Source organism: Chrysemys picta, chromosome 12, assembly GCF_011386835.1.
Source record: "Chrysemys picta bellii isolate R12L10 chromosome 12, ASM1138683v2, whole genome shotgun sequence".
In the NCBI taxonomy this organism is placed as follows: domain Eukaryota; kingdom Metazoa; phylum Chordata; order Testudines; family Emydidae; genus Chrysemys; species Chrysemys picta.
Genome location: NC_088802.1, coordinates 4980180 through 4993334, shown reverse-complemented (window position 1 = coordinate 4993334; position 13155 = coordinate 4980180). Strand labels below are relative to the sequence as shown.

Below are 13155 nucleotides of genomic sequence, written 5' to 3'. Positions count from 1 at the left end.
TGTTCCAAATAGGAACTAATGGTCAGCTATGCGCTACTTTCCACAGAAGGGATTGTTAAAAAAATTGTTTGAAAAACCGTCCAGTCCCACCTCTCCACTCCCTGACATCCCACTGGGGGCAAACTTCCAAACAGTTTGGAAGCCCTGGGAGACCCAGCTCCCCACCTGACACAATGCTGAGGACCTGGGAGTCTGACAATTCAGGCTCCTGAGAAGGCCACCAGGTGGGCGGCTGAGGAGCCAGGTGGGCAGGCCACCAGGTAAGTTTCCGTCCAAACTTTTGTCAAAATAGACGCGTCCCTGTAGAATGTCTTGATTTTTGATGAATCACCATTTTCCCGACAGGAAAAACGACCTGTTGAAAAATGTCTGCCCGGATCCATTAGTGACTCTGTAACACACTGGTCAGTGCGGGTCACAGGTCGCTGCCTGCTCCTGCTCCACAGAGAATCGACGTCCATTACACCCGTCGCTACAAAGCCTGGCCCTGCAGCTCCAGCCCAGGGCAGCTCCTGCGTCTTGTTCTGTACATTCCCTGGCTCAACTCCTGGGGTGTCAGCCATGACAGCGGCTGTCACACCTCCACTGGGACACCCAGCGGCAATAAACACACTCCTCTGAATGCAAGGACTCCTGCAGGACAGGCACATCTCTGGGAGTCAGGTGAGGGGCCACAAACTACCAAGTAGCATCTGACAAAACAACACCTTTATTGGGTGAGTGTGAGGAAGATTTAGGAAAACCTTAGATCCTGCAAATCCCATGAGAGAGAGTTCCCCCCATGCTACTTAACCCCCCCCCCAAGAGTCGGTTAATATATTACATATAAATATAAACAGAATTCAGCCACAAGTGAGACAGACACATACATACATGTTATTACAGACCAAATGCATCACTCAGCGCATTTGCCCAGAAGCTGGGGCCAATTTCTGCGCACTCAGTGACTCCAGTAGCAACAGGTCATTTATGTTCCTGCTACAGCGACAGGGTTTAATTTCCAGTTATTAATGGAGGTAGAAGCAGCGTAACTGACACTGTCCATCCTGTAACTTTTCTCTCTGTGTGGTTCCCCCTCATCCTTCCTCGGCGTTTGGTTTAGACCCGGGAGAGGAGCCCCACTGTGAACCATCCCTCACTTAATTTACCCTTAAACAGCCAGAGAGAGAAACAGCCTTTGTCTGACAGAAAACCTGGTTCACACCTTTGCCGGTGACCCCCCCACCTAGACACAGACACTGGGACCATAATGGCGGTGTCTACACAGAACTGCTTGCACACCAGCCATACGTGTGTTTCACAATGACATTAGTGACCAGTGACACACACTTGAATGTGAGACTCACGCCCCAGGCCCCCACGCTGGCCCCTTTGCCAGGTGGTACTAAGGGGTCCCTGGATCACACCGTGCATCTAGCGTGGGCAGTCCAGGGGTCACCTAGAGAAGAGAAGCAGAACGACAGGGTCCCCCAGGCACCGTGACACAGAAATAATAAGATGCAAATGCCCTAAGCCCCATTGCTTAGACCAGTGGGTCTCAAACTTTTGTACCGGTGACCCCTTTCACACAGCAAGCCTCTGAGTGTGACCCCCCCCCCCATGAATTAAAAACACTTGTTTATATATTTAGCACCATTATAAATGCTGGAGGTAGGGTTTTGGATGGAGGCTGACAGCTCGCAATCCCCCATGAAATAACCTTGCAACCCCTTGAGGGGTCCCGATACCCAGTTTGAGAACCCCTGGCTTAAACCATTGGTTTGCAACCTTTCTTCACTTGCAGAGCCCTGCAAAATTTCAAATGGAGGTGCAGACATCATCTATGGATCCCCAGGGGTCCGTGGAGCACAGGAAACCACTGGCTTAGACAGTTAGAATGAAAGTCCAGCAACAATCTCCTCTCATTGTTTTCTGGTTCTCTCCCTGACTGTTGAACTTTGGGGCAGCTCTTTGTTATATGTTTGTTTATTATTATTTATTGGTATCACAAGTGACACTTACCCCCAGTCATTTAACGTCGCTTATCAACAATGGAGTGCAGCAGGGCTGCGTAGTGGCTCCTACAGCGTTTAATATTTACTTCCCACTCCTGCTGGAAGGTGCGTTCCGTGATGTCCGAGGGGGTGTCTGCACTAGCACCAGAGAGGACGGAGGTGGGTTTAACACTGCACGGTGCAGAGCTAAGATGAAGGTGAAGGAGATCATCATAAGGGACCTGTTGTTTGCAGATGTTGCAGCCCCTGTGGCTCACCGTGTTGATGCCCTGCAACATTATTACCAAGGTCTCTGATTCATGCAAAATCTCTGGGCTAGCAAGAAGCTTGAAGAAGACAGTTATCACGCCCCAGGGCTCTTCAGAGCCAGTTCCAGATATCACCTTAGGGGGTGTTCGTCTGGATGGTGTGGACCAATTTTGCTACCTTGGCTCTACTGTTACCAGCCATGTAGATCTTGACGCTGAGCTCACTAGCAACTCAGCAAAGCTGCCGGGAACTTTTGTCTTTTGCAAGACAGAGCCTGGAACAATAACGAATGGTCCATTAAAGTGAAAATCTGTATTTATAAGACGTGTGTGTTATCCACGCTTCTGTATGACTCAGAAACATGGATGATTTACTAGGGTTACCATCCGTCCGTATTTCCCCGGACATGTCCGGCTTTTGCGTCTCTAAATAGCCGTGCGGGAGGAATTGGTAACAAGGTTAAAATGTCCGGGGGTTTTTTCTCCCTCACCTCCCTCCCTCCCTTCCATGCAGAGTGTGGCTGCTGATTGGGCGGCTAGGCCGATTGACCCACTCCCATTGGCCTCCAGCAGCCAGAGCCCTCCCCTGCTCCCCCCTCCCCCTCTCTGTAGTCCTGTGTAACACACAAACCGACCCACGTGGAGCCAGAATGGTAAGAGGAGTGGGGGGGGGGGGCAGTCAGGGAGCAGGGGAGTGTTGGATGGGTCCCCAGCCTCCACCTGCCACCCCCCCTCCGTGCATCCCCCCCTCGGTGGGTCCCCCCCCGTCCCTGTCTGCCTCTCCCTTGTCTGCTGTGCTGGCTCTGGCAGTACACGCAGACAACTGCTGTCTGCTGCCCCCGGGTCCTAGCGTCCCCCATCCACTAATGGGAAGACAGGCTGCCCTTACCCTGCCCTTCCACCCTAGCCCTGAGCCTCTCCAACACCCCAAACCCCCCAGCCTTCATCCCCACACACCCTAATCCTCTGCTCCATCCCTGAGCCCCCTCCTGCATCATGAACCCCTCATCCCCAGACCCACAGCCCTCACCCCTGCATCCCCTCCTATCCCCAAACTCCCTCCCAATCCCCCTCCCCCTTCCCACACACCCCCTCCTGCCCTCAAACTTCCTACCAAAGCCTGCACCCCCTCCCTTTGCACCGCCTCTCACCCCCAAACTCCATCCCAGAGCCTGCACCCCTCACCCCCTCCTGCACACCCACCCCCTGCCCCAGCCCGGAGCCTGCACCCAGCACCCAAACTCTATCCCAGAACCTGCACCCCTCCTGCACCCTAATCCCCAGCCCAGGACCTGCACCCCAGACCTCCTCCCCCCACCCAACCCCCCTCCCAGAGCCTTAGGCAGGTGGGGGGGGGGTTCTGGGCACCATCAAAATTTCTACAACCCTGCCACCCATGTGAGTGGATAAGGGTCGGGGCAGTCAGAGGACAGGTACGGTCCTAGGGGGGACAGTTAGGGTGGGGGGTCCTCAGCAGGGGGCAGTCAGGGGACAAGAAGCAGGGGGGTTCGGGTTCTGAGGGGGGCAGTCAGGGGGTGGGAAGTGGGAGGGAGTGGATGGGGGCGGGGCTAGGGCAGGGCTTCCCCCCCCCATGTCCTCTTTTTTGATTGTGGAAATATGGTAACCCTAGATTTACGCCAAACATACCAGGAGACTAACCAGCTTCCATGTCAGATGCTTGAGTAAAATTCTTCAAATAAGACGGCAACACAGGGTGACAAATGTGCAAGTGCTAAATCGTGCTGGTATGTCACTTATGGGAATGTTAATTAGTAAGAAAGGACTCAGGCAGCTTGGTCATGTCACGCGACTGCCGGATTACAGGATCCCGAAGAGTTTGCAGGACTTTGACGCTCACAAAAGATCTAGAAAGAGAGGCAGACCACTGCGCAGATTCCGGGATGCTTGCAAAGCTGACCCAGTGTCCTTTGGAATCTCTGTGGATGATTGGGAAAGGAACGCAGAATGCCGTGCCGGTTGGCAGAGTCAGCTTGTAGATGGAGCGAGGCGGATTGGATCAAACTTTGTGATGACCGGCATCTGCTGCTTGGATTCAGAGCGTTGCTAATGTGTGGGTGTGTCATACCTGTGGACTGGACTGTCACTCACCCATCGGACTCAGCAGCCATCAAAGAACTCACCGGCGCACAGACCATGCTCTGTAAAGAGCGACGGTGCCATTGCATTTGTGCTGCAGTGGCACTTAGCCCGTCATGGAGCATGACTCAGTTGTGCTAGGGGCTGTACAAACTCAGAACAGACAAGCGAAAGACAAACGACATCAGGTAGGGCACATGGTCAGAGTAAGGTATTTTACAGAGTCTAGCACAATGTGATCTCTAAAGTGTCATACATTACAATAATAATTTGTAATTCAGTCTCTAGGGGGCAGTCCTGTACAGGGGATACTGGTATGACAGTTTCAAAGGGGGCTGCTCAGTGAAGTTAATGGGACCCAGAACCTCAAAGGTATTTAGGGTCTAATCTCCCACCTTTGAGGATCTGGTCCTGTGACAGGTTTCAGAGTAGCAGCCGTGTTAGTCTATATCCGTAAAAAGAACAGGAGTACTTGTGGCACCTTAGAGACTAACAAATTTATTAGAGCATAAGCTTTCGTGGACTACAGCCCACTTCTTCGGATGCATATAGAGTGAAACATATATTGAGATATATATACACACACATACAGAGAGCATGAACAGGTGGGAGTTGTCTTACCAACTATGAGAGGCCAATTAAGTAAGAGAAAAAAAACTTTTGACATGATAAATATGATAGCCCAGTACAGACAGTTTGATAGGAAGTGTGAGAATATTTACAAGGGGAGATAGATTCAATGTTTGTAATGGCTCAGCCATTCCCAGTCCTTATTCAATCCTGAGTTGATTGTGTCTAGTTTGCATATCAATTCCAGCTCAGCAGTCTCTCATTGGAGTCTGTTTTTGAAGTTTTTCTGTTGTAATATAGCCACCCGCAGGTCTGTCATTGAATGGCCAGACAGGTTAAAGTGTTCTCCCACTGGTTTTTGAGTATTATGATTCCTGATGTCAGATTTGTGTCCATTAATTCTTTTGCATAGAGACTCTCCGGTTTGGCCAATGTACATGGCAGAGGGGCATTGCTGGCACATGATGGCATATATCACATTGGTAGATGTGCAGGTGAACGAGCCCCTGATGGTGTGGCTGATGTGATTAGGCCCTATGATGATGTCACTTGAATAGATATGTGGACAGAGTTGGCATCGGGCTTTGTTTCAAGGATAGGATCCTGGGTCAGTGGTTTTGTTCAGTGATGTGTGGTTGCTGGTGAGTATTTGGTCCTGTGAGTTTTTTCCAGTAACTTCAATATACTTTGGATGAGAACTTCTGCCAGGCTCCGCCAGAGTGTGCTGTGTGTGAGTGTGTGTTAGTGCTGTGTGTTAGTGCTGTGATAACGAATGCCAGCCTCGTTATCTGTTTCTGGGAGAGTCCCACTAGTGCTGGTCAGGAATCTTTTGATAAAGCAGCTTTTTGTTTGAAAATGCCGATTCAGTGAACCCAAAACTTTCTGTGGAAACAGAGCTGGTTTGGTAAAACTTTCCTTGGGACGAGTTCTCACAGCCAGGACAGACCATGTGAGAATAGCCCAGGGGTCAGGGCCCTCACCTGGGATGTGAAAAAACCCCGGTCAAGTCCCTGATCTGTCCCATTCAGAGCAGCGACTTACTTGTATCTCCTACCTCTCAGGTGAGTGCACTCACTGTTGGGGGAGTGGGTTGCTCTCCGCTTGTTTGGGAAATTGTGGAATGGTTTCATCCCGATTTGGGATAGAATTTTTTTTTTTATATATCAATATATTTTGTCGTATGGGAAAACCATTTCCTGCACAGCAATTTACAGGCTGTCCTGTACAAGGCACTTTCCAAAAAAGGAAGGCACACTTTGTCCTTAGATTGTAGGCAATTCACAGCAGGGAATCTATGTTAAAGGGAAGGGAAGCAAAACGTAATTTATCTACAAATCAATAGACCAGATCAAAAACTTGGACAAAAGATTTTGAAATGAAAAATTCTGGAAAGAACGCCCTCTCCCCCCGCTGCTGCCTCTCTTTAAAAAAATATTTTCCCCATCCCTCCCTCCCGACGTGGGGAAAAGAGTTTTTAGAAGTGAGAGGAAGTAGGGTTGGTTGGTTGGTTGGTTGATTTTTCCTCCCAGCAAAACACAGGTTTATTTACTTGTCTATTTTAAACACCAGAGTAACCCAAAATGGGAGGCCCGGCTTAAACGGAAATTATTTGGGGGCAGGTCTCTGGCCTGTATCGTACAGGAAGTCAGACGACATGACCACCGCGGTCCCTTCTGGCCTTGGAATCTACAACTCGTGTTTAGTTTTCTGTTTGTTCTTTTTGTTTGTTTTTTTGCTTTAGTTTCTGCTCCAAGTTAAGGACCCTCAGATTTCCCTCATCCACCATGGCAGCTCCCCTTGTGACCCTTAGGGCAGAGTTTCAGAACAGCTCAGCTCATTGTATATGAGCCGGACGCCGACTGGTGCCTTTCTGGAAGATAGATGTTAGCCAAACACAAGTTGTTGGTCTCACTACAGGGGTAAGTGGGGGAAGTTCTCTGGCCCGTGCTAGGCAGGAGGCCAGGCTAGATGATGTAATGGTCCCTTCTGGCCTTAATCTACATGAATCTATTGAAAACCTGGCCACTCATTTTGGTTCCTAACTGGGAGTCATTATGGGTTACTCTGGTATTTATACACAGCCCAGGGGAAGCGACTAAACCCTTCCAGGAGCTCTCCCGACCCAAACAATCTTAGCTCAGAGCAATGAATTAAATGCAGATGATGAGAGATGCTGACTAAGTATCTCCCATTCACAGTTTCAGTCAGAATAAATAAATAAAAACAAAATTAAGGATGGCAAAAAAATCCTGGAGAAAACAGTTAAAAAATGTTTCTTGTCAAATTCTGATCAGATCTACTCACACACACACACACACACACACACACACACACAATCAGAACAGCCATACGGGGTCAGGCCAATGCTCCATCTAGCCCAGTGTCCTGTCTTCCCACAGTCGCTGGTGGCAATTGCTTCAGAGGCAATGAACAGAACAGGGCAATTATCAAGTGATCCATCCCGTGTCGTCCAGTCCCAGTTTCAAATGATGTTTCCAAAATCCACTGGCTACTTCGTACCCCGACTTTGATTCAGTCTCTTCAGCCATTTCCCAAGTGTAAGGGTCTGTATCCCACACTCAGGGTCTCTGTCCCCCTGCAGTAGCTGCTGTTCACAAGTCTGGTTCTTTAGCTCAAAGTGTAGCTGCCTGTGTCTGCAGAGGCAGAGATCCCAGGTTCACATCACAGCAGATACACTGGGTTAACTTAGGGCTGCAGATCCGCTGGTGCAATGTAGAGACTTGCTAGCGAGACAGAAGGTTTTCTTCCCGTCACTACTGTAAATCCAGCTCCTGGCGAGACTGTCGAATTCTTTCGTCGACCAAGCGGTGTCTACAAGGGGGCTTAGGTCAGCTTCACTACATCTCTCAGGGGTGTGAATTTTTCACACCCGAGCAAGGTATCTAGGTCAACCTAAGTTTTAAGTGTAGAGAGACCAGGGTCTCTCAGCTCTTTGCACACTAGTGTCCACTTCCCATCTAACCTTGATCCCACCCCCCTCACTGAGCAACACAGAAAGGGCAGGGGAGGTCACAGTTAGAGCTGCGCAAAGAATGGATTTTTTCACTTTGCTGGAAACTCCAACAAATCACACAAAAATGTAGTCTTGGATTAAGTCAAGAACAATTTTGTTTCAAAATTCTCATTGCATCAAAAAGTAAAAAACAAATGTTGAAAAAAGATTCATTTTGATTTTTAAGGTTTCAAAACAAAATTAAAGGAAATTATGAAACAAAAAGCCAAAACCAGCAAAATGAAAAGTTCAGCTTTTTTTTGGAGTTTGTTTTGAGGTGATTTGTCTGCTAAATCGATTTGGCAAAATCGACACATTCTCATATTGTTTTGGTGTCACCAGATCTGCATTTTTGTCCAAAAATAAAAAAGTTTTTGTCAAAACATTTCACCCAGTTCAAGTTGAAACCAAAATTTATGACCTTTAGATTTTGTTAATCCAGTTTTGTCAAACCCAAACATTCAAAAATCCCCCTAAAATCATGACTTTTTTTAATACACAAATTGAGGTTTTTTTTCTTAACTGGTTTTTTAACCTTTGTTAGGAGAGGATCCCATTTTCAAACTTTTCTCCATAATCAGGAAGGCTAGAAATTTTCTCATGTAATCACGTGACTCCTGGGGCAAGAGATTTATGAAAACCCTACAAATAAAATCACATTCTAGTAGTAGAATCTGGCTTTAAACTAGTAACTGAGACCCAAATCCTCAAAGGTATTTCAGGTTCCAGGCCTGAGTTTTTAGCTCTTCTGTCCCCCATTCATCACCACTCAGGGGGATCCTCCCCTTTAGGGCAACCTACCCTTTCCTTCTCTTCTTTCTCCATCTTACCCTCTCTACTCTTTCCCCCTGTCTTTGTCACTGCATTCCCTTCCCTGCAGCGGCTCCAAGCTCTCATCTACTAAAAGGAGCTAAAATTAATTTACCAATTAAATGTTGTTATTTTAGTGTCAGGCCAGTCTCCATCGCGGAGGCCAGCCCAGCGTGGTCCATCTCTCCTGCTGCCATTCGGGCATCGCACCCAACCCTCACCCTTTGCCGCGCGGGTGCTGAGCCTACGTCCCCTTTTCGGGCTAGGCCCGGCCGGGTTACATGGGTTGCCTGGCCATCAGACACTCACTAACACCAGCCCCAGGCCTGGCTTCAGGGGTGGGTCCGATATTCCTAATCCAGGCGAGGTTCCTGTGCTCATTTTTTGGGTTTTCATCAGCTGGATCGTTTTAGTCTGGAACCTCCCCCCAGACCTGTTCGTCTAGGGTGACCCTCCCAGGAGCACTGGGCTCCAGACGACGTAGCCCTGGGGTTCATCGGAACACGCAAGCCCCTCCACCACGACAAGGTAACGATCCTCGGAGGAAGGTCATATGTTCTGGACATCTGGGTGCAGAGACGGGCAGAGCTGTCAACCAGTCACCGCTTGGTGATGGTAAATGGGAGCGAGAGATCTACGGGCGGATTGGGGCGGCAGCGGCAGTGATGCGGCTGCTGTGCAGATCCGTGGTGGTGAAGCGGGAGCTGAGTTCTCGGACGAAGCTCTCGGTTTACCGTTTAATCTATGTCTCCATCCTCACCTATGGCCATGAACATTGGGTAATGACTGAAAGCAGGGCCGGCTTTAGGCCGCTTCCGGCCCCACGCCTAAGAGGGCCCCGCGCTCACGCCTAAAAGAGCGCCTAACTTAGGTGCCTTTTTAATTTTTACTCACTCAGTGGCGGGTCCTTCACTCGCTCCGGGTCTTCAGCAGCATTTCAGCCCTTCCCCAGCCGGAGCGCTGGGAAGAGCGCAGAGAAACCCCCGGCCCCGCTCCCCCAACTGGTGCGGTGGGCGCTGTGGGGCGAAACCCATGGCCCCAATCCCCTGACCAGAGCCCTGGGAGGAGCGTGGCGACATCCCCGGCCCCAATCCCCCAGCCAGAGGGCAAGGAGGAGCATGGCGAACCCCCCAGCTCCAATCTCCCAGGGGATCGGGGCTGGGGGTTTCACCATGCTACTCCTGGGGCTCCGGCTAGGGGATCGGGGCCATGTTCTTCAGTGCCGCCGAAGACCCGGAGCGCCGCCGGGTGAGTCATCCCTGCTGGGGCCCCATCGAAACTATTCGAACTAGGCCCCGCACTTCCTAAAGCCGGCGCTGCCTGAAAGGACAAGATCACAGGTACAAGTGGAGGAAATGAGGTTTCTCCGCAGGGTGGCTGGGCTTACTCTCTGAGACAGGGTGAGGAGCTCCTACACCTCCGGATTGAGAGGAGCCAGCTGAGGGGATGCCCCCTGGAAGGCTTCCTTTGGAACTGCACTGAACATGTACCACTGGGAGGAGGCCCCGAGGCCAACCCAGAACACGCTGGAGGGATTATATCTCCTGGCTGGCCTGGGAATGCTTGGGAATCCCCCAGGAGGAGCTGGAATCTGTTGTGGAGGAAAGGGCTGTTGTCAGATGCTACCGGTGTGGTGCTCTGCTTTCTCCTGTTGATATCACTCGGCTGCATGCATGTGTTCCCTCTGTGTGCTGCCCCAGCTCTGCACAGATAGCTGACACAGCAAACCCGACGAGAACCCCCAATGACCACAGAGTCTAGTAAGGTACAAAGGCACCTCGGCCAGGTTTATTGCGACCTTGGACACAATTGCAGTTCCCCGTAGATTACTTAGTCTACCGGGCATACTGCTAGAAAGTGCCGCTCGACAATGGACTCAGCTCAGTGGCAGGACTTTCCACTGCCCCTTCGGCTGGACAAAGACACCACCCCAGGGATACATTCTTATACACAGGTACAAACAAGTTACACATCACTCCTGACGTATTGAGGTGCAACCCCTCTACATAGCAAGGTACAACCCCTCTACGCAGTAAGGTGCCGCCTCTCACCTTGTACATGTTGGTTCGATCAAAACAACTCTATCCATCATTTTCCCCTTTTGCCCCTGTCATTGGGATGGGTCGGCCTGTTCCATGTTATCTGTGGAATGTTCCAGTATTGGAGTGTTCTGATATCTAGTGTCCAGTACTTTTTAGGTATGTCTCTTTCTGCAGCATCAGCCCTTTCCTTGCCAGGTTCTGTGAGCAGGGCCTGCCGCTTAACTTTGCTTTATGTTAGCAAAGTCTTGACCATTACTCTAGTTTGGTTCACGCCTCAGGCCTCAAACTGGGCCTTCATTAGGGCCTTCACTTACTACAAGGGCGATCTGATCTTCCTTACTCTCCATGCTGTTGCCGTGACCCTCACCAGGAAAAATCGGCGTAGAGGAAAAAGAAAGAAGTTAGTGTCATCACTAACTTCCAGAGTTAACTAATCAAATTAATTAAATGAGGCACTTTTCTGAGTTATTGTTTCAAGCTCTCTGCTGACTCAGGCTCTCTTTGATTTGCCAGGGTATATTCATAACCAAGCAAGCTACAAATATAAGCTTTTTTAAATAAAAGCAGAGATTCTTCATAATCTAAATAATTTATTCACTTTAGGAATTAACGGAGTATTTGATTTAAACCTCTAAACCACTGGTTCATTAGTACCATGGCAATGGAGTTATTATGCAGTAGAGTTAGTGTTGTGAGCATTGTAAAGATGGTTTTTCAGCAGGGATCTGGAGGGAGCAATGGTTGGAGAAATAGGATGCTGCACAAGAGATGGTGAATGTGTAAGTTCTGCATCCACAGAAGAGGCTGCATTGACCTTTTAAGTAATCTTACACATTGTGTCCCCTCCTTCACCACTTGGCTTCCTTCTAGAGCACTCGTCTGGCCGCTTGCAGATGAAATGTCTGTCTGAGTAGCACCTGGAGCTGCTGACCCCATATGCATTCAGGTAGGCGCACTGCCCTTCCCCTCTGACCTGAAACCTGCAACGAGAAGCAGTGTGGGGTTATCAGATGCAGCCAGTTCCCATTCTTGCTCACGTACAGAGAAGCGATGTGGTCCAGTGCTGTACAAAGCAGGGGAACTGGCTTCTCAACCAGGCTTTGCTACTAATCAACCCTGAGCTAATCACTTCTAGCTCTAAATGTCACAATGGACGCTAAGTGCCTGAAAATCAGGCTCACAGAGAACAGGAAACAGAGGTTGTGAAGTTTCTTGCAGGTATTTCCAGTATATGAGGGAACATAGGCCTGGAAGGGAGTTCCTGGGTCACTGAGTCCAGCCCCTGGCTATGGCAGGCAACCCCAGCATATTGTCCTGTTCATAGACTTCTCAGGCTCTGTATTCTATCTAGTTAGGTGGTTCGCCCCATGGCTCCAACAGGGCATCTGCTTCAGAACCTCCCTCTTCTGATAGGAAAGGACCTGCTAATTTCCAGCCCCAAATTAATTCCTGGCCAGTTTATCCCCGTGTGATCTTGTGCCAACATTGTCCTGTAGCTTCAGTAGCTCCTCTCCCACCCAGGTGTCTACCCCCGAGGTATTTATAGAGACCAATGAGAGACCCTCTCATCTTGCTAGGCTCAACCAGCCAAGCTCTTTCAGTCTCCTCTGATAAGAGAGACTCTCCATTCCTGTGAGCATCCTAGCTGCGCTTCTCTGAACCTGTTCCAGTCTGAGTGTGTCTTTCTTGAATACAGGTGACCAGAACTGGACACGTTAGTGCAGCTAGACTGGAAATCAGGCAATACCTCAGGGTAAGCAAACCTCATAAGAACGGCCGTGCTGGGTCAGACCAATGGTCCATCTAGCCCCGTATCCTGTCTGCTGACAGTGGCCGGTGCCAGGTGCTTCAGAGGGAATAAACAGACAGGGAAATTATCAAGTGATCCTGTTGGCCACTCCCAGTTTCTGGGAAACAGAGCTAGGGACACTCAGAGCATGGGGTTGCTTCCCTGATCATGTTGGTTAATAGCCATTGATGGACCTGTCCTCTCGCTTTCCCTCCAGACTCGCCTCTTCCAGCAACTTCCCCTCTTTCCCACAATCCTTTTGCTGCCCCACCTGCCCCTCTCATTATCTTCTCCCCCTGGGTCTCCCAAGCCCTCCCCCACACTTCCCATCCATTTCCTCTGCCTCTCACTCTGCCCCAGGCAGCCAGAGCCCAGCCGTGCTTAGCAAGGCCCTAACGCGGCTACCGAGCTACTCCCCCACCGAGCTCCGCATCTTCTGCCACATCCCGTAGCCATAGCGATTCCCCTCGGTGGGGTGTCATTGTGCATGAATGATGGGATGTGCTCGTGAATGATTCGGGGGGGGAACTGTTTGCACTGAGGTGGGTGACAAATGGAATTTCCATCCTGAGGGAAATTTGCATGTTTTGGG

At 49.9% G+C, this 13155-nt stretch overlaps 1 protein-coding gene across 8 annotated transcripts in view; it reads right to left on the bottom strand.

Moving 5' to 3' along the window:
* Nucleotides 1–10390: 10390 nt before the first annotated feature.
* Nucleotides 10391–13155, bottom strand: part of LOC101936714 (C-type lectin domain family 2 member D-like) — a 78908-nt gene continuing 76143 nt past the window's right edge. For 6 of the 8 annotated variants that reach the window (XM_065564148.1, XM_065564145.1, XM_065564146.1 and 3 more), the window contains one exon: nt 10394–11754. In XM_065564148.1, coding sequence (XP_065420220.1) covers nt 11592–11754 — 163 coding nt within the window. In that variant the 3' untranslated portion in view covers nt 10394–11591. Of the gene's footprint in view, nt 11755–13155 lie in introns of all 8 variants that reach the window. The other 2 variants (XM_065564143.1, XM_065564144.1) reach the window with 2 other exon arrangements.